At 47.7% G+C, this 24,550-nt stretch overlaps 1 protein-coding gene across 1 annotated transcript in view; it reads left to right on the top strand.

Moving 5' to 3' along the window:
• LOC119451006 (paired mesoderm homeobox protein 2-like) overlaps positions 1-22,041 on the top strand; it is a 91,475-nt gene extending 69,434 nt beyond the window's left edge. Inside the window, exons 3-4 of the mRNA XM_037714472.2 lie at positions 15,802-15,995; positions 21,033-22,041. Coding sequence (XP_037570400.1) covers positions 15,802-15,995; positions 21,033-21,251 — 413 coding nt within the window. The 3' untranslated portion in view covers positions 21,252-22,041. The remainder of the gene's footprint in view (positions 1-15,801; positions 15,996-21,032) is intronic.
• The last annotated feature ends 2,509 nt before the right edge of the window (positions 22,042-24,550 follow it).

Raw genomic sequence — 24,550 nt, 5'->3', positions numbered from 1 at the left:
TCTTCAACGCGATCACATTAAGATGACAGAATTATACCACGGAGGTAATTTAGCGAGAGCACCCTGCGACGTCGTCTGCTTCACTGCAGTTGCAACGTCGTATAGTTAGCCAAGCTTTTTTTCTGCGAGATCTGCGTATTTATACCCGTTTTGGGGGCCTCAGGCCTCCAAGACGGGTATAAATACGCAGATATCGCCGACTAGACATCTAGTATGCTGTACTTAGTTTTTTCAAAGGCGAGTATTGCATGTTTGTGCCGCGGTATCGCCATACTTTGTGCTGAATTTTTACCTTCTTGTCAATACAACACACAACATAATCTATACGTGAGAATTTATTGTAATTGGGAGGCCGCCTTTACGGGGGTATGAGCCATTGCTTAAGGGGGTATGAGCCATTCATTAATGGTTCTACTTGAAGGAGATATTTAATTTTGAAGCAATTTAAATTTGAAGAATTGCAAGCGGCAGTAGGACAACAGCGGACTGTGGGCGTACCATCAGTGACGTCGTTTTCTCCGTCGCAGCCGCACGTGTGTGTAACCTCATTAAGAAACACAAAGACGTAGACAATAATTGAGAAAGACTTTAATGCACCGTCGGGATTAACCCAGTGGTAAACACCGGGGTCGAGCGTTTCAGCTTCGCTGGTTAACCATCTGTACGGAGTGCTTGGGCGGTAATTTCTCTCTCTCTCCGTTCGGAAAGTGAACCGATCAGACGCAAAATAAAGGCGTCGAGCGGCCATAAACTGCACTATTATCCCAAGCCCGCAGTGAAGGAAGGCAGGTAGTGTTCCTCCTTACGCACAGTCGCCATCATACCTTTGTTGCCACGCTGTTGTTTTATTATGTCACCACTTCTGCAACGTCATCCCGTTGTCGTCATGCCATCATCGTCAAACCGCCTTCGTTGTTCCATCGACGTCAATCCTTTTTCATTCTATCGTAATCATACTGTCGTCACTGAATTGTGATTATGGCGCCGTACGTTATACGCCATCGGCGCCATTGCGTCGTCGTTAGACAGTGGCTATCATGCGTCCGTTGTCACACGGTCGTCGTCATGTCGTCGTGGTCGTGTCCGTCACTCCAGCTTCGTCATACGACTCTCTACATGCCGCCATCGTCGCGCCATTATCGTCATACACGCTTCATGACAAAGTCGTCGTCATGCACTCGTCGTCATCCCATTGTTCTCACACCATTATCACGCCATCGTCGTCATACAATCTTCGTCAAAGATTCGTTGTCAACCATGGTCGTGATGCTGTTGTAATCGTCCCATTATGCAACTTAGTAAAACAATTTCTTGGGCGAGTTGGTTCATAAGTGAAAAGGAAAACAGGAGCGCGAAAGAAACAAGGACGAGAGGAGTACACGCGAGTCCACGCGCAAGTCATGTGTACTCGTCTCGTCGTTGTTTCTTTCGCGCTTCTGTTTTCCTTCTCAGTTCCACTGTCGTAATTCTAACTTGGTCATCCGACTTTCGTCACGCCGTCGCCGTCACGCCATCGCCGTCCCGCAGTCATCGTCATACCAATGTCTCCATGCCGACGTCGTGACGATGTCGTTTAACCATCATCATCATCATTTTCGTAACGTCATCCCATTGTCGTCGTGCCATCGTCGTCATACCGCCTTCGTCATTCCATCGTAATCGTGCTGTCGTCATTCAATCGTGATCATGCGCAGTTGTCATGCCATTGTTGTCTTTACGTCGTCGTCGGACATCCACTATCATGCATCCGTTGTGAGGTCGCCGTCGACATGCCGTCGTGGTAATGCCATCGTCATTATTCCAGCTTGTCATCCATTTGTTTTCATACCGCCGTAGTCACGCCACCGTCGTCATACACTCGTCGTCATTCCATTGCCCCCATGTCGTCGTCACGCTGTCGTCGTTATATCATCGTCATAATTTAAGAATGGTCATCTCATCGTCGTCATGTCATCTCATCGTCGTCTAGTCATCGTTTTTCGTCGTCATGTCATCGTCGTTATACCGCCTTCGTCGTTCCATCGACGTCATTCCGTTGTCATTCCTTCATCGTCACTGCGTGAGCGTCATATAGTCATCGTTATGGCTCCGTGCTCATGGGTGATCTTGGCAAGCGAGTTCCATAACAAAGTAGGGCAATACCGGAGTATGTCGCATATAGCCGAAGCAACGGAAGTCTCAGAATGACCACTATAAACGTTAAATAAACGTGAATTCAGGAATACGGTGTGTCGTTACCTTGCTCAAATATTAATCGCATTACCATCGACATCATCATTTGACAATGACGTCATCGTGTGACGTCACGTTTGACGTGAAGACGTCATCAAATGACGTCGTCCGGCGATATCATGACGTGACGATGCCGTCATTACGTAACGTTACGTTTCACGTGATGATGTAATCGCGCGACCTTTCGTGTGATGACGTGAACATGCGACATTTGAGGTTATGACGTAATCACGTTTCGTTATGATGGGCTGATCCCAGAGAAAGTGCAAATCGGGAAGTGCAGTGTGCTGCTTCTCCAAGAGGCATCTCAAGACGACATCAGGTGACATCATCACTTGATGATTACGTCAGCGTGTGACGTCACGTTTGACATGGTGTCATCACACGACGTCATCAAGCGGTATAGTCACGTGACGATCTGTCGCGCAGCGCGTGCAGCGAATCTGCTTGTTCAAGCACCACAAGTATACGCTGAGCTAGGCGTTTCCCGGTGAAAATGCGTCCAATTTAGTCGTGTGCTCATACAAACGTTCGCTAAAAAAAAAAAAAAAATTTACCAGCCCTTCCCCTGTCGAGGAAATAGTCAGTAAGCGAAGCTCGTCGTGTGTATATCTGACCTTCATCAGGGTAACGTAAAGTTCACGACATGTCGTGGTAATAAAACATAAATGTTTATTAAATGTATACATCGAGGGAAGGAAACGTACAAAGCAACGGAAGAAAAAGTTGCACGCAAGCGAAACAAAAGTAGGAGGAATGTGAACGAAAAGTAGTCGGAAAGGAAAGGGAAAGTAGTAGGTCAAGTACACACACGACAACCTTTGCTTACCCCCATTTTCTTGACAGGGAAAGGACTGGTGATCTTCTTTTTTCTTCTCTCTCTTTCTCTCTCTCTCTCTTTCTTTTTTTGACCCTGGTATGTGCCATGGGGCTTGGACCCTTTTTGCACTATCGCCAGGATCGCCCCACTTTTCAGCGTGACACCACCACCACCACTACCACCGCCGACACTTGTAAGCCTACAAATCTTCGCTTAAAACAGCGTTCTTCACAAACACCAGTGAAAGCTTCGCTTAAACCGATTCACAAAGTTCGCGGGATCCGCATATTGTTTTTTTTTTTCTCTCTGGCAGTCGCCGAAGCATATTTAAAGGGCATAGCTTTCGTTGGCTCCCCATTTCATGGTGGTTGGCTGGTGGACGGTAGTTGGCGGTCACGCAAGCGAGCTGCGAGGCATAGTCGCCGAACTCCAACAGTAAATACTACAACGAATACGCGAAAAAAATACTTCGTCACGAACGTACTTCTCATAAACTTATGAGTTCTAAATATGACTTTTGCAACGATAAAACAAATATATTGTCAAATTTCTGCAGACACCCAGGGCTGTTGCGAGGGTTGTAGAGATAGGCAATAGGCGAAAATGCGAACGTTGATCTGTACTCCGTTTAAAACATGCCTTCGTAATATCGTCTACACAAACTTCTCTTAAACATTATCTACAGTTCTGTGTGCAAGCGAAAAGCGGAACCTGCCGGAGGTGAAAAAACATTTATTGACAAAAAAAGAAAAAAAAATGTCGCAGTTTCGCCCGAAAGGCGAAGCATCAATTGCGATAGCAAATTAGTAGAGAGCTATACGGAGTAAGGATAGTGGTTTTATCAGCTGTATAAACTTCGACATGCAGCAGCACCAGCAACGCGCAGAACTGTTGTCGACGCCATCGGTGTTTTGCCCGCGTTCGCACCGAACGCGCGTGGCGTTGGTGACTGTTGCCGGTGCCTCCGGGGGCGGCTCGGAGGTTTTCGACGAGATCAGAATGGGACGTTTGTCGAGCAGCGTCGGAAATCTTACCCACCTTCTCGCCTCGCAACGTTTTATTGCGATAGCAATTATATGGACACTCCAAAGCAGATTTCTGCCGTCGGCGTCGCCGTCGTCGTCGCCGTCGCCGTCGCCGTCGCCGTTGCCGTGAGGTTCCGTATGACGTCAATGGAGATGAAATCGTCGCCGCGCGCCGCCGAACGCTGTATGTGCGAGTGAAAGGGCGCGAGGGACGCGCTCTTTCACGGGGAGTGAACCCACGGCGGAGAACAAACGCACGCTCTGCGCCGTGCTTCCTTAAGGGCTGCAGAAGTAGGCGTCTCTTTCCTCCTTTACAATCACCATATATGTAGAGCAAACGCGCCTTCTTCCGACGCGCGAAAGGCGGTGGGGGGGGGGGGGAGGGAAGGGAGGTGACTTTTAGCTGCGGCACCAAGTGCCTATTTATATCAGAGGCTCCGGCAACAGTCAGCAACGCCGAACGCGGGCAAAACGCCGACGGCGTCGACATTAGTTCTGCGTGTTGCCGGTGCTGCTGCATGTCCAAGTTTATACAGCTGATAAAGCTACTATCATTACTCCGTATAGCTCTCTACAAATTTGCTATCGCAATTGATGCCTCGCCTTTCAAGTGAAACTGCGACCACTTTTTTATATAAATACGCATTTGGTGCCGCAGCTAAACGTCGCCTCCCCTCCTTCCCTCCCGTCCCCCCACGGCGTTTCGCGCGATAGAAGTCGCGTTTGCTCTCTATATATGGTGATTGTAAAGGAGGAAAGAGACGCTTAATTCTGCAGCCCTTCAGGGAGCACGGCGCAGAACGCGCGTTTGCTCTCCGACATGCGTTCGCTCCACGTGAAAGCGCGCGTCCTTCGCTCCCTTTCACTCGCACATACAGCGTCCGGAGCGCGACAACGATTTCATCGCCGTTGACGTCATACGGAACCTCAGGGCGACGACAACGCCGACGGCAGAAATCCGCTTTGGAGTGTCCATATAATTCCTATCGCAATAAAATAACAAGCAGGTATCTGCTGTTTGTGATGTCTGTACGTTTAGGTGGTGCAGCGCTCGGGAAGGATTGCCATCCTCTTCTCTCGCCGCCCTCGTCCCCTGTGGTTGCAGCACCAGCACCGCCGCAGATATACTGGTTAAAGGTACACAGTGTGCTGCTTCTCCAAGAGGCATCACATGACGTCATCAGGTGGCATCACCACTTGACGATGACGTCATCCCGTGACGTCACGTTTGACGTGATGAAGTCATCACATGACGTAGTCAGGCGATATCGTGACGTGACGATCTGTAGCGCAGCGTGTGCAGCGACTGTAATCGACATTATGGCAAACACTGTCCAAAAAGTTACAGTGACGTTCCACTTCGTGAACGCGGGTCACGCGCAAGCGTATGGTCGCCGCGAACACGCGCAGCGAGTACCGCAGCGTCGAAGCACAAACGGAAAGGGCGCGAACGCGATCGCTGCATTGATCTTGACGGTGCGACGCCTGGTGGGGCACAGGGATAGCGCATATTGCTACAAATGCAAGGAGGAGACACCGTGAACATGCACAGCGAGCACCGCGGCGTCGAAGCACAAACGGAAAGGGCGAAACACGGTCGCGGACGCTACATTTCGTCTACAGCTTTTCTGTATGTATATCAACCATCACAGGGTGGAATGGAGGCGGATTTTTAAGCGTAGCTTTCCTTGCCTCTCCCCCCCCCCCACCTTCTTTTGCGAGTGCTGGCTGCTATTTGCGAGTGCTGGCTGCACTTCTACTCTGCCAACAACCGCGCTCGTCGCTCGCACGCACCGTCTCTTATCTCCACACGGCTCTGACCTTTATGCGCCGTGCATTCGCCGCTCAGTTTCCGTTGAAGCGATAGACCGCACGTACCTTCGCCCGCTGCGGCGTATGGGCTCGCTGCCAGCGTTTTGACAGTCGTTGTCTGCAGTCATTCAGTGTGATCCATCTATTCATGTTTGTTTGTGCGCGCTCACACCACGCTTGTTCATTCAGTTAGTAATAGTCGGGCCAAATTTTCCAACGCACGCTACACATGCAATGCTGCCCGGATCGGCAGTGCAGCACTACATGTGTGTCCCTTCGCACGCGCTGCCCACGGGAAGCGCTTCTCACCAACACCACCGTTTCACACGCGCCTTCTCGTGGTCATCGAGTCTCTCTTCATGTCGGTCTACTTACGCCGCAGCACACCTGCTTACTTAATCAGCTCATGTTTACTACAATTCATATTGCTACCAAAGCCGCTCACCTTACTTCGTATGACATTGCTGTGTTGCTATCGCATTCATTGCTTCGCCCTTAGGGCGAAACTGCGACATTTTTTTTAAATTAGTCGTGTATTTTTAGTTGCAAATGTGTGATAGCTTCGTTTAAACCTAGTCACACAGTTCGCGGGGTCCGCATATCGGGTTTTTTTTTTTTTTTTTTTCTGTGGCAGTCACCGAAGCATTTTTTAAAAGGAATAGCTTTCTTTTGGCTCCGGAAAGAGTATATATCTTACACCGTGCTCCGGATTTTGTGGTCGATGGCTGGCGGAGGGTAGTTGACGGCCGCGCAACCGAGTTGAATTAGGGTAAGGCCACGCTAGCGGCAAAAAACTAAAGTCCCTATATAAGAAAAGTACCGCCATCCTTTGACAAACGCCGCTTCTCTCTCTCCTCTATCTCCGATTGGACGATGATAGCGCGCGCTTTTCACTTCTTTATATTTTCCTTTTTTCCGCCTCAGAGCCATGTTGAAAGTCCTCTGCGCAGCCGCAGTCGCCGGCGGCGGCGCGCGCCCGGCCTGAAAGCTTCAACGTGGACTTTCTAGGTGCGCCACCGTCGATTTGGCTTTCGCAAGCAAAAAAGTAAAGGAAAAAAGCAAGCGCTTTAGGAGAGGAGGCGGCGAAGGAAAGAGTAGATGGCGGTACTTTTCTTATATAGGGACTTTACAAAAAATTGCCCGCCAAACCACCCTGTGAAGGTGGTTGGAAAGCGAAGCTTTTTACGCCACCCTCACGGTGACTGCGGCGCACTTGATATTTTTTTCAGTTTCGTTGTAACTGCTTTGCTGTTTATTCACTGTCAGATACAAGATTTGAGAAAGCAAGCCACTTTTTTTTTCTTCTTTTTTTTTTGTATTTCTTGCCAAGAGGTTCGCGCTGTTTTTATTCCCCGGCCGCCACTGTCATCATGAAAACGACTGTTACCTCGCGCCATCTAGGTTCTTCTGCCGTCTTTACTTTCCGTGGTCTACCCATAGTGGGGTAGTCTAGAAAATGAACCGAAGCAGTTACTAGGCTGGAAGGGTTTCGAATGACGTCAACCCTCTTTCAAGCAGCTGCATAAGCTTTGCAACAGCTGCAATCTAATCTTACGGACCGCGCCGAGCCTGTTTCCGTAAAGACCCTATATATAAAAAGTAGCGACACTCTCCTCCTCCTCCTTCTCTCCTCCTCGTTTCTCCTCTCTTTCGCGCTCCTTTTTCGACCGTTGCGCCGCCTACACCGCTTGAAACACGTGCAGTTGTTTATCTTTCACCGCTGATCAGATTCGACGATCGCCGACTGTGTTCGTCGCTATCGTCGTGCTCCTCGCCAGTCGGTAGACGCTTCTCGGGCGAAAATTTCGCGCGGCATGCCGCAAAACCCCCGATTCCTGCCGCTATTGCCGCGCGCGGCATGACGCGTTGCCGCGCGTTTTTGACGCGTTTTTGCCACTAGCGTGGCCGTACCCTTAGTCGCCGAACTCCAAAAGTAAATACTATAACAAATAAAGAAAAAACCCTCGAGAACGTACTTCTCGCAAAATTATGAGTTCTAAATATGACATTTGCAACGATAACACAAATATCTTGTCAAATTTCTATATATATCTAGGGCTACTGCGGGAGTTGTGGAGATAGGCAATAGGCGACAATGCGAACGTTGAGCTGCACTCCGTTTAAAACATGCCTTCGTAATAGTGTCTACAGTTGTGTGTGTAAGCGAAAAGCCGAACCTGTCGGAGGAGGAAAAACATTTATTGAGAAAAAAAAAAAGAGAAGAAGAACGAGCAGGTATCTGCTGTTTGTAGCGTCTGTAGTTTACGTGCTGTGGTGCAACGCTCGGGAAGTATTACCGGCCTCTTCTCCCGCCGCCCTCTCCCCCTGTGGTGGCTGTTCCAGCACCGCTGCAGATAGACTGGTTAAAGGTTCTGATCTCAACGGAGTTATTCAATGAAGCAACAAACGCTGTCAAAATGTCCTCACTGCAACAATTATACGCCTTCAAGCGCACTATTCCTTTAATAAAGCGAATAACGTTCTATAAGCGTTCGGCTATGCGCTTACATTGACAATAATCGTCGATGATTTCTGCGCAACTTTCTTTTAGTTCATCAACAAGCAGATCTCATTTTGTAAGCATGTCTTCGTGGTTTTCGTGGCCCAGAGGCGTAGCGTTCCTATTTTGTCCGGGAGGGGGAGGCCACGATCCAGACGGCGTCACCCTGGGGTTCATGTGGACGTGTGGAAGCCGAACTTACGGTACATTGAGGGAGGCACTCTAAATCAGGCATTGTTGTGATCAAAATTTGAAGGGTATTCACGCATGGTTCATTCTTTGTACAAGAATATACTTGTTACATTCTCCTTTGGGAAAGCCTGCAGCTTTGGCTGCCTAGGGCTTCAAACCCGGGGGGTTAATTCGCCCTCACGTGGACAAGTTCGGTGTGTGTGTGGGGGGGGGGGGGGGGGAGACTCGAGAGCACCCCTGCGCCCCACCCCCTTCCGTATTTGACGCTTATATCTGTGTCTGTGTTAGTCAGAACGAACACGACATTTGTGAGCTGAACAGTTGTGTCCCATCTATTGTGTCTGTTCACCCGTTGGTAGTGGGTCAGCTAGTCGTCCACGTCTTCTCCCGTTCTTCCACCGAAGTTGCGTCTCTCTCTGTGAGGTGGCCAGTGACCACCAGGCGTTGTCGTCAGAGCATCTCCATTGCTGGACATTTCCGATGGCAAAGCGGGAAGTCCGGAGACACGACAACTGCGACGACGCTTCAGTGGATGCGGTTCCGTAGTTCATTGGACTACCCCTCATCTCCACCAAACTGCTACGCTGCCGTGAGTCGTTAATGTTTAAAGGACGCGAGAGCGAACACAAGATGCGAGGTCGTTGTTGATGCCGTGGCCTCAACAAATGGCTCATACCCACGAGGAAGATTTGCCACACAGGGGGATAAAATGTACACACAACATAGACAAAACAAAAAATATCAGTCAAGAAGGCGACAGTACGCAACTTCAGCTGAAAGAAGAAAAAAATTATGAAGAAGCCACGCACTGCGGTAATCGGTGTACGCGAAGCGACTAGAGACGCGCTGCCCTAATCGCTGGTGGGGAAGAGGCTAACACACCTGACACATGTGCTCTCCAAAGACATTTACACTAGAGGAACATCTACCAGAAAGGCGCTCACGTGGTATGACACACAACAAAGGAGTATCTCCTTTTTGGTAAGGGCCCCTTCCGGAAAGGAACATATCCTAACTCCTGTATATGGGCTTGAAAGGGAAAGGAAATGTAAACCTCAATCGCTGCTCTTCAATAACAAAAAACATGACAAAAATGCCGAAGATTCAACGAGTTGGAATCTATATACAGTGAACCTTTGTGTGAGTGCATAAGGAGTCGAAACACGAGTACACGCACGCACGCACGCACGCACGCGAAGGCGAGCTTTCTGGTTCTTTCTTTGTTTCTTTCCCTCGCATGGCCGCCGCTGCCGCGGAGACGAGCGCCATCTGGGGTTACTGCAAGGAACCCAATGGCGCGCGTGCTCCACTGTGATTGGTTGGCCTATTCGGCAAGGGAACAGCCAGGCCGCAGCTCCCACGGTCACGAAACCCAGCGAGGTTCGCAAAGACAAGCTTCGCTTTTAACACAATAGTGACTTATCGATAATTCTAGTGCTTCTTAAACAGTTTTGTTCTTAGCAGCGACGCAATTTTACTGCAGCGATAACCTCAAAGCGTGGTAGCTGTTGTCCCCACTGTCGCATGATATTGGCCTCCGGCAGTTTCATCGCTCTATAGCTTCGTTCCCATGCGGCTTACGCGTGGCATCGTGATTCTCACAGTCCAAACTTTGTTAGGGTTGGGAAGCACCGCACACATTTTTCGCTCGACGTTTATTCCATTCACACAAGCCTATCCTAACAACTTGCACACTCGCTGTGGTTGCTTAGTGGCTATGGTGTTGTATTGCTTGCGAAAACACCCGCGTACTTAGATTTAGGTGCACGTTAGAGAACCCCAGGTGGTCCAAATTTCCGGAGTCCCCTACTACGACGTGCCTCATAATCAGATAGGTTGTTTCGGCACGCAAAACCCCATAACTTTTTTGTGTTGTGCTGCTAAACACGAGGTCGCGGGATCGAATCCCGGCCGTGACGGCCGCGTTTCGATGGAGACGAAATGCAGAAACACCCGTGTACCATGCTTTGGGTGCACGTTAAAGATCCCCTGGTGGTTAAAATTAATCCGGAGTCTTCCACTACGGCGTGCCTCATAATCAGATAGGGGTTTTGGCACATAAAACCCCAGTATCTAACTAATACCGGAGAACGCGCTAGTGTTCGCCACGGTGCGTGCTCGCACAACGCTCATTCCGGCACGGGAAGGCTGGATCAACATTGCAAAACGCTTTCCTCAATCTGCTGCCAAGCCGACTGAGCATTTGCAGCCAAGGTGACTGCGCGCCGTTGGCGTTTGTCAGACGCGCTAATAAAATTCCGAAATCAGCGGCAGTTCTCCGCAACGTCTGAACAAGTGAAATCGGAGCTGAGCGGACCGTAAGCGATGCTCACTTTAAAATTTTTAATGATTTTGCCGAGACAGACACAGTCCCCCCCCCCCCTTTTTTTTTTTTTTTTACTTTCCGTTCACCCGATACACTACTGTTTTTAGCGTTTTGCTGCAGTGGTTACCAGCCCACTGCGGAATACAAGGCAACGTCCAGGCTGACCACGCTGTCAAAGCCGGACACGACACTTCGAGAGAAACGGTTCAGATACCTTCCTCGAGAAAAGCAGAAACACCCGTGTACCGTGCTTTGGGTGCACGTCAAAATTAATCCGGAGTCTCCCACTAAGGCGTGCCTCATAATCAGATAGTGGTTTTGGCACATAAAACCCCAGAAAGCGTGTGCAGTATCCATCTGCACACGCTTGGCGTTTCCAGCGATCCTTCTGGACAGATGCAAGTCACCAGTACGGACCCCTATACGAAATTGATCCATCGTGTGACTTCTACATGCCGCGAGGCTTCAATAGACAAGACCAAACATGCCTACACTGCATCAGACTAAACGTCTCCTACACGAACTACTGCAAAAGCAAGATTAAACTGACTGACTCGCCAATGTGCTTTCAATATGACGCCCCTGAAGACCTGCAACATGTTCTGTGTGACTGCTGCCGCTACGCGTCAGACAGTATTTGAAGGCGGCATTGCACCTTAGGACTCGAGCTTAGAAATGCGGCATATTCTCAGCCCATGGCAAAGCACCACCTGCACGTTACGCGCCACGAAAGCGCTGCTAACGCTCTTACGGGCCACGAGCCTTAATCAAACTTTGTAAGTAGTGTAATATGTGTGTGCGTAAGACTTGTGTGTACTGTTAAATATTTATCACTGTATATATCATAATCATCACCCAGCACCTGGAGCAGCATTTCAGGCGAATAGCCAGGCTAACATCACCAGCACCACATTAAAGCATGTTTCTATCTATTTTTGGCGGTTTTTTTTTAGTTTCTGTTTAAAGAAGCAGCGCCATGTGATCTTCTGCGTCGTTTACTGAAAACACATAAAGCATACTGCGCCGTACCTTGTGCCAGCGGCGGAACTTGGCGAAACTGCTTTTAGTAAGGGGTGATTCAGCGTAAAAAAAAAAGAAAGAGGTTTACTTCGAATGACTTTACTTTGCCTGCGTCAGGGGTAAAAGAAAGCTTTGCTTTAAATTGTTGGTAAAGCACAATTCGTCTTACTCTTCCTTTCTCTACTGGATTCTGCTTCTTCTTCGTCTTTGAGAATTCATCAGCGAACGTGCCATGACACGTGACGCGTGACACGACAGCTCTAAGCAGGGCTAGCGCCACGTCAATCAGCTGCCGGAATCACCAAGGAGGACAGCTATCGCTTCCATCCATCCATCATCTACCAACACAGCGGCTCGAAGACATGAACCGTGAGCACGGCGAAGTCCAGGAGTCCCCGAACTCCAGGCCGACGTCTTCAGGTGATGCTCGAGTCACCTACTACGTGCTGCCGCGCAGGCGCCTCTGCTCGACTTCGAGACAGGATAACTTTGAAGTTCGCCGTACCATCGTGTCCTGGTCCTGCGAACAGCTCAACCGAGCACAGCCGTGGAAAGATTTTGCGGACACCACCAAGTTTTCCATTCCGAAGTCGGCCAAGGAGGTCACCAAGCGGATCCAATCAAACGTTGACCGCTTCCGCTACAACTACGCCATCATTTTCGTCGGCATCCTGACGGGCTGTGTCATGTCCAACGTGGCACTCGTGGCGAGCATCGTGGCGGTTGGTGCAGTGTGCGCAGCGTTCAAGCTGCACCACAACGGGGAGACTGCAGCTGTATGGGGCACGAGGATGGTGCTCACCAAGAACAACAGGCTGAAGGCTGCCGCATTGGTGGGGTTGCCTCTTCTCTACGCCGCAGACATCATCTCCCCCGCTGTGTGGTCTTCCTGTGCCATCGCGGTCATCGGCCTGGTCCATGCCACTTTGTATACCAGGCTTGGCTCACCAAACAAGTCAGTCGCCAAAAAGGTGCCACACGTTCTCGAAAAAGGTGATAACATGGGTCACTTTTGAGTGACATTTCAGGACATTTTGTTCCTCTTTTTTTTTTTTTTCAACAGTATGTCGGTGAGAGTTCTTTTTTTTTTCTTGTTTTACGAGGAGCACGAGGCCTTGCTCGAGTGTGGTGAACCGTTTGACATGTCGAATTTTCTCGCGGTGAGCATTGCATCTGACACGGCTGAACTAGGAGATGTTAAAACAAAGCTACACCAAACAATTGAAAGAGTCGCCAGAGACTGCCGAAGAAGTTCCTCCTGTGAAGAAGTTCCTCTAGAGACTCTTCCATGTGAACTGGGTTTTTTTTTTTTCGGTTTCATTGTGTCGTTGTTTTTTATCTTTTTTTTTTTTTAGAAAGAGATGGAAAGAGAAAGAGGTGGAATAAAAGGTGTGCTAATAGTTTCTGATCTTTCTCGTTCATTGTTCGCTGATCTTTCTCGTTCATCTTTCTCGTTCATGATAAAAGGTGTCCTAATAGTGTCTGATCTTTCTCGTTGAAATTTCTCAGTGGGGTTCACGGAATTCATAAACACACAAAACAAAAAATTTGTGCGTTAGCCGACTTCCTGTGTAGTTTTCCGGAGAGTGCGTGAAGTATCCTAAAATAATATAGCAACACTATTCAGTGGAACGTGATATCGGCGCATTGGTACCAAAAGCTGTGTTATAGCGAGAACTACACATTCATACTGTGTTGAGTGTAATATTTCAACCGATACTTAAGTCTTTCTCATTCGTCGCCAGCTATACTTTAGAGCGAATTTCTTGATCCCTCGCCCACATTGGTACTTTCCTATTTTAAGCTTTCTTCGCGAACCCTCCCAGACTGTCTTGGCCGTGGCTGCTGGGTGCTGCTGCTGTCGTGTCAAATAGTTCACAGTTAAAGACAAGAAAAAATCACGTGCCCGATGATAGGAAAGAACCTCGGACCTACAGTGGTATTTATTTAAGGCATATATGACTTTTGCGAGAAACAAACAGATAAACGAGCTAAGAATTCTCTTACAGGTGCACGGCGACGAAGACATAAACAATCACCATAGAGTTCGTATTCATTCTTGAAACGTGCTGCTCAGGTCAGGGTTGATTTTCACGAGAGACACTGAAATGGTGCAAAGGATAAGCACCTTAACAACACAGGATACCACTCTGGACGAAATTAAATTCGTTCGTACAGATGTTTCAACTGGACGATCTATTGAAAGAAATGAATCGCTGGTGAAGTTACAGGTTCGGCATTTCGATCCAACATGCGTGTTTTCCGCAGGCTATGTATTCCAATAAGCATAAACATATCAAAGGGCACATCGTCACAGCTAGCTGGCACCATATATCGCACGGAATGATGACTTCGATCAACGTCTCTTTGAAGCACATTCCGAAATAAAATGGCATCTCTGCAGCCTATAAAACGATGTTCACTTCGTTCGGGTGCATCACACAAGCGACAATTTATGTATGTCACGAAAACGTCTATTGAACGTAACCAAAGTCCTGACAGGCATGATTTCAGAATGTAATTTAAAGGAGAATGTTTTCGTTGATGGAGGCATAGACATTCTATAGGCATACGAGCTAGTACATACATCCTGTCCTGGCAGGCCACCTTACCACGCAAGTACGTTAGGCCACAATCGCGCGTATATATGATCGCCGTGTGTGTCACAATGCGTAGCACGGCTGAGCGAGAGCAGATGCGCTCGCACTCGAGCAGACCTATGCGAAGGGGCTGTGTTTCGACAGCTTGTAACCTGGATGGTGTGGGGCCAGGGCCTTTGGTATGACCTTGCACTGATATTGTCACGTAGTAGTGATGGTGAAGAAAACAGTCGCAAAACTGTGAATGACGAAACGGGCATTTCATTGGGCGAACTTGTGCCCACAAAAGCAAGTTGCACTCGAAGCAGAACGATAGCGGCGAACACAGTCGGCGATCGTCGAAATCTGATCAGCGGTCACCGGTGAAGTGGTCACCGGTGAAACATAAACAAGTGCACGTGCCAATAGTGCAATAGCACAGAAAGTACCACAGGTTTCAGCACTCCTTATGTATTTAAACAAAGCTTTGATGTACGTAGATTCCAACAAAGTGCGTTGGATCTGCCGCAATTTTTGTTTTCCTTTCCTTTTATCATATTTTTTTCACATGGAAGATACACGTATGTATCGCCTTTAGCAAGCGAAGTACTACGAAGTGAAACATTGATACTCCATGTACAGGGTCGGCTATAATAAAATCCAGGGGTAGGCCTGTACCACAGCGAGGCACGTACGCGTATAAAGGTAAACCTGGTTAGCCGCCTTCGCAACGGCCCTGTAGATGATATATGACATTCACGCTTCAAATGTGGAAGGGATCAGAGGGAATATAAGCCAAAGATTATTCATGCTCTTTCTATTTGACTCCGTAAAAATGCTCACTTCTACGAACATTGTTAGCAATGCGGTATAGCGTGTCTGACACTGAGTAACCGCGGTAGAAAGGTTTGTCTTCACCGCAGTGGCTCAGTGGCTTCGACGTTCTGCTACTGAGCACGAGGTCGTGGGTTCAGTTACCAGCCGCGGCGGCCGCATTCTGATGAGTTCGGAATGCATTGAGTGCGTGTTTAGAACACCTGGTGATCAAAGTTAAACTGGAGCCACCCCGCATTACCCCGTCTCTCATTGCCCTGTGTTCCTTCGGGACGTTATAAACCCAATCAATCAATCAATCGACAAGCGTGTTCAGAGAGAGTGAGCAAAAGGGCTGGCAGCATTCGACGGTGTCATGGTTGAACCTCTGTCGCCAGCCTCGGCGGCGATCAGTTCTCGCCCGCTGCCGCGTGAGAGCAGACTCTTCGGTTAGCGGCTGGCGCCCGTTTCCTCTCCCGCAGCGCTCAGCCGGAGTCACAGTGAGCCGCAGCCTGCCGAGAGCCGCGCGTCCGACGCCGCTCGCCGCAGCCGCACCGCATTCAGCGCCCAGCAGCTGAACGCCCTGGAGAAGGCGTTCGAGCGCAGCCACTACCCGGATGCCTTCGCCCGCGAAGAGCTGGCCGCCAGGGTGAACCTCAGCGAGGCACGCGTACAGGTGAGCCAAAAGAACGAGCCGGCACTCTCGTCGGCTCTCGTTTCTACGATCGGGACACTTCGAGCTCGTTTTTGTGCGCAGCCGATCAATTTCAGCCAATCCAGATACTGCCGCGAATAAGCGTATATGATGGCGATGCACATTCTGACTGCGTCGCTGGTGGTATAGTGATAATAAATTCGCACGACTTTTGAGTAGGACAATCTTAACCATTCTATAGACATTATAGAATATAGACACTCATTATAGAATATAGAATATGTACACACTTTCTTGTTTGTTTTCGCGGAGCGACGCAGGGCATTTAACTTCAAGTTCTTGCATGAGGGACCTGAGTGTTATCTGCAGAGCATCAAGTCACGAGCGTTCTCTCAGCTATACGAAATTTACATTTAGATTAATAATATTTAAGTAGCGCAAGAGGACGAAGTACAACTACAAGACGAAGACACACGATCGCTACTTTTACTACTTCCGGGCTCCGTCTTTTTACGCTACATTAAAATGTAGTCAACTTATACCAACTCGCTCAATATTCTGTTTTGCTCAAGTATATTTAGATTAACATTCGTTTTCAGCATAGATTTATCTATAACGGGTGATCCTTTTCTAGAAAGTCCAAAATATTTAAAAATCGTCTGTGTCAATAGCACAATTGTAATCCTTGATCTAAATCACTCCATGAGGAGGCCATTACTCCATGAGGAGGCCATTACTTTACCATTATATACCATAACTAACTTTTTCATTAATTTACGGCACATATTTAAATATATGAATTATAGCTGGTGAATTCGCAAGGCGTATCCACTTGGAACGAATTCTCAGGACTGCACCAGTTTCGAGTTATTAATTTTCAAGGTGTCCGACGAAATGCATTGGTGTTCCAGTTACTGTTGTGCTTCAATGCATAACACAGCGTTTTATAAAAGAAGTAACTGGAACGCCAATGCATTTCGTCGGACACTTCGAAAATTAATAACTCGAAAATGGTGCAGTCCTGTGAATTCGTTCCATGTGGATACGCCTTGCGAACTCACCGGCTATAATTCGTATATTTAAATATGTGCCGTAAATTAATGAAAAAGTTAGTTACTGTAATTGTGTTAATTATTTAATTAGGCATTTTGATTTCTCGTAAAATAATGGCCACCTCATGGAGTAATTTAGATCAATGATTACAATTGTGCTATCTGACACAGGCGATTTTTAAATATTCTTGGACCTTTTAAAAAAAACAGCCGGTATAACTTCCGCTATTCGCCAGACAGGTCGCGCCCACAAAATAACAGTCATGTCTTGTGTGTCAATGGGCGCACCATTTGCTTCTCCTCTTGCGTGAATTCCACTCACCGCGCTTCCGAACGCGTTCCGCGGGGGAAAACGGAAACGAGCTGTGGCACAGGAGGTTAAGCGTCGCTGACACAACAGTCTTTCCCGGAGTCAGCCACGCTTATCCGCACGTAGCGTAAAATGCGCTGGAATACGGTTTCGTTTTTCCTTCGCCTTCCGCGCCTGTAACGCGATCCGCGCGACGCAGACACGCATGGAAGCAGCGGTTCGCGTGCTCGAGGGGCAGCCCGGCCCGCCGTCGGGGCCCCGAACTGCGGCTGACGACGCCTCGTTGTCGCCGAGTGTCGGTCGTGGGTCCTCCCGGCGGGGAGATAAGCATCGCCGACGCCCTGGCGCGCTCTCTTCCACAGCGCAGCAGCTCGCCCCATCAGCTGGCGGGAACTTTTGGCTGCAGTCGCGGGGGTGCGCGGAGAGGGAAAGTCAGACGGAGGGGCGCACTACGGCTTGCGCTCTGCGTGCGGCCGCCGGAAGTCACCGGGCGTCGCGACCCGTTGTACGAAGCTGTGGGGGACAGGCGCTCCCTGCAGAAGTTACGCCTGTTGGTTTTAAGAGCGACGTCTGGTGGGGTCATTAGAGCAGTAAAACGCTGTCTACGCAGCGACCTCTTGCCGAACACATGGACGGCGCTTTAGGCTACAATAACAAAAGTAATCGACAGAGTCGTAAGGCCCTATATATATGTGGCTGGTGATTCATGAGTTTGCATTGCGGAAATTAAAAAAAAAAAAAAGACATTCAAGAAACATAAGCACCCGGATATTGCTGTCTCGTGTCTATGTGTAAAAGCGAGCGAACCGTGCGAACATTCGGAGGGAGGGACTCGTTGAATTAGTGCAGATTGAGTAACGCGGAAGCTGTTGGCGCGCTTGCTGGGTGACACCCGAGCACAGAGAACCTGGAAAAGCGTTGAATCCCTATTTCACTTGTACTGAATAAACGGAGAAGAAGCCACACTGGTATCTATATAGGTGATCGCGTCGTTGTCTCTAAATAATAAATGGCACAAATAATATAAAGCTAAAAAAATTTGTTTTAGCCTTGCGAAAATTACGAGTGGCGGGGCGCCCGACGCCAACAACTAATCTTGAAGGGACACTGGCATTACATAATACTGGGAGGCAACTCTTTTGGAACTAAGTCTGCATGTGTGCTCGGCACAAAAGAATGACTCAATGGGGGAGCAATTAAGCATCAAACTTCGCTTCACAGTGCCTTCGAGCTGACGAGAAGAAACACACAGAAGTGCTCTCATTAAGAGCGTTATCATGAGTTCTCATGCCAGTTTCGGTGGCACTATGAAAGATGAAGCGATCCTTTTTTTCATGACGAATAAAACAAAACTACGCTGAGTACGGCCGACGCCGTACAAATTGTTTTCTACACTCGCTGCCTGGGTTCTGTATACACATGCCCCGTAGGGTCATGCAAAAGACGGATTGAGCGCCGGCAGTCAAGCTACATGGGTCAAGCTATGCGGAGCGCACCGTGTTGTCCCTCATACCACATCAACGGGGCGCTTCCGATAGATGGCGTCACCATATGTACTCGCCGCATAACCTTGTGCAGACTTCCAGAGTACCCAAAAGCAAAGCTAAGTGCAACACCAGTCTATTTTATGACATTTTGAGGACGGATATCTCGAAATTGCTAGTTTCCTGATTTCTACTGAGATACATGCCTTAAGCAGTCACCGGCTCCAATCCCGGGATTGTAACATTTTTAAAGTAATTACTTATAGGTTTTAGCGAAATTTAGCTAGTCATTTAGTTAATCACAGAATATCGCACATTTACTGATATCCAATGCTGCTGATTATGTGTTGCCAATAAATAAGACATAAATTTCTCCGCAGCACTGTCTAAAAAAGAATTTGGCTCTTCCGATTGAAAAGGCGTGGTACATTGTGGATTTCAGTGACCTCCAGGGTATCCTGGGTATCGATAGGGTATCCGAGACTAAATTATTGTTTTCGCTGGTCAACAGCGGCAAACGTTTAAAAAAGTGTCATAATCGCCAATACGATAATATTGATGATCCGATTATTTAAAATAAGCTTTCTGTACCAACTGTAGCGCACTTGTTCCGACTGTGCAATTTAAGCTGTTCAGTGCCCATGGCATGTGCACTCTGGAAAATGGTGAGAATGCCCCCAGTTTCGATATATCCATCTCGAAACTTCTGCCAAAGTTCACAGGTGTTCCACGTATCATCTGCAGAGCGAAGCTACATGGAGCATGTACATTTAAAAGTTAGTGTAATTGTGTTAAATATCCAATTAAGCATTTTGATTTCTCGCAGAAGTAATGGCCGCCTCATCAAGTAATTTATCTCAAGGGATAGAACTGTCCTATCTGCCACAGGCATTTTTTTAATGAAGTGCAGCTTAAAAAAAAAGAAAGAACTGGTATTCAGGAGTAGGATAGCATTGTCGAGCTAGGAGCCTGCGTACTTTTAACAGAGACCACACAAGTACGAGTGGGCAAGGGTGGTGGCGGCTGCACGTTCTCTGTGATTGGTGTGTCGTGTTTCCACTTGTCTCTTTCTCTTCCTTTTTTTTTAACAGATGAACGTAGTATCCCTTACAGGCATACAATTGTTGGCCTGCCGTTATTTCACTCTTCTGTTGCCGTCGCACATATATTTGCGTACCAATAAACCAATAATTTTTTCACGTCTTTATTTTCACGTACGATACATTAGGGATGATGATAGACAATGCTGCATTGAAGGAGTTTGGTTAACTCTTACCACCCGTTACAAAGGCAATAAAAACAATGTAATAATATACGGGGTGATCATTTTTATGTTTCCCGGTATTTTAAAAAATCGCCTGTTGCAGATATCATTCTAGTCCTTGAGCTTGATCATTCAGAGCGGCGGGCATTACTTGCACGAGAAATCTAAACACATATTCAACTAATCAAAAATACGAATTAACTTCTTAATTAATTACTTTACCGCACATATTGCAGTTTAAGAATTGTAGCCGATGAGTTTGCGAGACGTATCCACTTGGAATGCGTTTCCACAATGACACCAGTTTGGAGATATGCGCCATCAAATTCCCCGTAAAAATGCACTGCTGTTCTACTTACATTTTTTAACAGAACCCTCTTTATGCACCGAAGCACAAAAGTTACTGTGACGCCCATGTATTTCGTCCCACACATTGGGAAATAATATCTCGAAACTGTTGTCATTCCATAGAGATTCATTTCAAGTGGATACGTCTTGAAAACTCACCGGCTACAATTCGTAAATTGCAATATGTAAGTAAAGTAATTAATTGGGAAGTTAATTTGTGAATACTTGGTAATTAGTTGAATAAGTGTTTCGATTTCTAACGCTAGTAATGTCCGCCTCTTCGAATAATCCAGCTTAAGGACAAGAGTTATGCTACTTGCCACATGCGATATTTAAAAATTCCGGAAAACTTAAAAACGATTACCCCGTATATCCGCAAAGAAACTAGCCAAAGGAAGATGACACTCAGGAATAAGGTAGCAGTAAGAAACGCAATAATAATAATAACAACATTAACAAGAGAACGGCTCGTTCCAGTTGTGTTCAAGTAAAGGATCTGACAACCGAGTTGGGCTTTGCAACCGCGCACGAGCCTCCGCCGCGCTCGAGGACGGCTTCTGATGCTGGGCGATACCGTTTGGCGGTACCGCCGTGTCGCAGGTCTGGTTCCAGAACCGGCGAGCCAAGTTCCGTCGCAACGAGCGCAGCGCGCAACGCGTGGCCCGCGGCGAAGCCAGCGAGCAGCCCGTGCTGGCCGCCCCGCCCCCGCCGCACCCGGTCGCTCAGCTGGCGCGACTGCCGCCACAGGCGCCCTGGCACTGCGCTGCCTCGCTGCTGCCTCAGCCACCGGCGCTGCACGGGCCGGCCCGCTGGTGCTAGTCGCTGACGACGACGACGACCGTTCCTCGAACGTCCAAGCAATCGCCCGGTGCGCGCTTTACCCGGGACTGCAAAAGAGTGCTCACTGACTTGGAACATGACGGCCGCACGCGAGGCGGCACGATCAGCTGAGGTGCCGGGAAGCGGTTAGGCGGACAGCTACTTGTTTTCAATAAACGATGCTTGAGAGTGGACTTCGTGACGCGAAAGGCTTTGCGACACCGGCAGAAATGGCCCACGAAAGGGCCGCACGTGTAAGGAGCTTTTGTCGTCGTTGGGGGTAGGTCAACGAGCCCTTCGTTTCGTTTCAGCCTGTTGATCGCTTGCCCTTGCCGCGGTCAGTCGGTCAGCAAGAGATGAGCTCTGAAGCACGGTCTTCCGTCCGAGTGCGCTCACCAAGCCCGATGCTGCTCAGCTTCGATGACGAGAACAGGAGTATTTGGGCATGAAATGGCCGATGGTCAAGTCTATACACTATAGGGCTCTTGGTATATCTATAGCTATGTATAGGGTATAGTTCATAGGTATATACGTATACCTATGTGTACCTTAGCTCTCAGAATAAATCTCAATGCATGCAAAGCCGTTCATAACATTGACTCCTGGCCAAAAAAGCGATCCAGTCAGCCAACTTACTTGCAGTTGTTTTTCCGAGGAAAACGTTACGATTTGTTGCTGGATGACCGGTTGCATTCATTGTGTCATCATGATATCATATCTGAAAAAAGAGAAAGAAGATACAGTACAGGTAAATCGCAATCACAAAAGGCAAATCAAAAAGGAAGAGCATGATGCCGTTGCTGTACAGCCAAAATTATTACTCCTGTGGCAGCTCACACAAAGCATTTTAACCGTAGGTAAATTGCCTCTAGAGAATGTATACATTGCAGCAGCGTAGCGTCCCTTCTGTGAAGCTTTTTTACCCGCAGGTAAATTTATACAGTGGTAAGAAACTTCGCGCAAATGACGCGACGTTGTCGCACGGTATAAGTTGTCGAGTGCAGACTTGTACTTAACGAATTACATGTAACTTTCGAAATTAAAAAAAAGTTACATGTAAGTAATTACTTGTAATCAATTACATTTCATGGTAATTTTGTAATTCAACGATTACTTTTTTACTCAGTAACGGTCGCTGTAATTACACTTTTCAGTAACCAATTATTTGTAACCAGTTACTTTATTGTCAGTACAAGCTGTAGGAGGAGACGCAGAATTTAGCACTTTGTTTTGGCGGGAACTACAGTAGTACGCCCCTGGTCGTCCAACGTACGTGGCAGCCTCGTGGATGCACAGGATCAGACAGGCAAACCCGAGTTTTGCACACCTCTCTCGGAGACGTTTTAAGCGGCATCCATAGGTGGTAAGAGTTGTAGTTCTTCGCTTAGCGCAGTCTATTATTTCTCACATTAGACAAGTTCTTGGCCGTTAAACGTAACTGTTCCGGCCTGTCGGCATGATACGTGACTCACACTTTTTTGGCGATTGTAACACAAACACTTATTTTCATGGCTTAATGATAAAAAAGTTATTTATAAGAATCATAAACAGTTACAGTTACATGACATATTTGGCCCCCTTTGCGAGGAACATGAACTTCTGCTGGCGTCCCTTACAGTTCTTTGGTTTAAGTTAAACGGTTAACGAGTGGAGGGGGCCGGCAAGAGCTCCATCAGATGTTGGCCGAGAAGTTCACCAGGTGTTGCTATGATTCCACACCAATGCCCACTTCGGAAGTTGCTGCCGGCAAATCACCAAAGGACGATGTTTCAGATTTTCCCTACCAGGAGCGTATTCTCCTAGCGCCAACAACAATGACACGCTACGCTTCATAGATGATCCCGACGCGAGTATTGCGGTATTGTGCAACCATGATCTTGTGTGCAAGGTGTTCGTACGATACAACATGCACTGCCATTCCTTCGGGCACGCAGATCGACCGAGTTTTCAATGCCGCTGCTGGTGTCCTTAGAAAGAAAAGAGGGAAGTTGAGCGATGAAAATCTTCAAAAAGAATTTTTAGGGAAGTTAAAGTGAAGCTGCAACGACGCACTGAAAGAGCCACGCTAGCTTGTTTTATATATTTACTGTGTTCGTGCAACATGAATAAAAGTTGGAAGGAAAGTAAGGTAAAATTAATCGATTACTTTTTTTAGTAACTGCCCAACTACTTTTGTGAGGCAGAAGTTGGTAACTGTAATCAATTACATTTTTGATTGAAGTAATTGTAATCGGTTACTTATTTTCTCCAATGTACGTGTACAAAGGCTGGTCGAGTGGCAATGGAGGTAAACCGTTACTTTTTCCACTCGACACTCTCAGGGCAACGTACTGGAACTTGCGCAAAGCTTTTTGCCCGTGGGCAAACTTATCTGCAGATAAACTGCTTCGTGCAAAAGGCCCTTGGGGAATAGTCTGACCAAATGGTATCTGCGTATCCTTTCTATGTTTGTCTGCTCGCTGTGCCGCTATATATACTGCAGCACCATGATAGTTCGTGCTCCTGATGAGTTCCTAACATGACGTAGACAAAATACACAACGAAAGCGCATATGAAATAGGATCAAGACCAGCGTGGTTTATATTTATTGAGCATATGTCCATATCCAGGTGAAACTTGAAGGTTTGACAGTTGGCAATAGCATTTTTTCTTTATTGTTTTTTAAGAAAAAAGAACACTTCTCATTTAGAATTACGCGCAAGCGATGTGAACTTGGTTCTTGTGAATATGACAGGTTCAATCAGTTATATTTAAATTATTGTTCGTTTCTTACTATTTGCCAAGACATTACTAGATCTTAAAGAATAAAACTAACGCTTGAGATACGTGCTTCCTAACACCATCGAAATATACATATCAGATCTTGTATATCGACAGGATAGGGCAAAACTGAACCGATTATTTCGAAAGTGCGTGGTCAAAAACATTAACAGCATACGTAAAGCTTGTAGGAATAGTCACAGTGACATTAGCGCGAGCAGTGCTACGGTATGTGTCAACCAATATGAGTGTTTCGAGTTACAAGTGTCGCAGGGACGGCGCTGACGCCTTCCTCCAGCAGAGACCTGGCAGAGACGCGTCCTTGAGGTTCCAGCAGGCGGGCGCGGGTATAGTAGCAAATATCTCGCAAATCTGCGAGATATATGCGTCTTGTGGATGCCGTGCCAGTGAACGCAGTTGGCGGCAGGAGGCGCCAACACGTGCTCCTTGCGGGGCGCGCGAAACGGTGACGAGTGGTCGCCTGATCGATGTCTGAAAAAAGAGGTGGGCCGCGCGCGTGCATCTGGTGCGGAGCCAAA

The sequence above is a fragment of the Dermacentor silvarum genome, chromosome 1 (assembly GCF_013339745.2).
Source record: "Dermacentor silvarum isolate Dsil-2018 chromosome 1, BIME_Dsil_1.4, whole genome shotgun sequence".
Lineage (NCBI taxonomy): Eukaryota > Metazoa > Arthropoda > Arachnida > Ixodida > Ixodidae > Dermacentor > Dermacentor silvarum.
The sequence above is the reverse complement of the archived record's forward strand: the minus strand, read 5'-3'. Positions and strand labels throughout refer to the sequence as shown.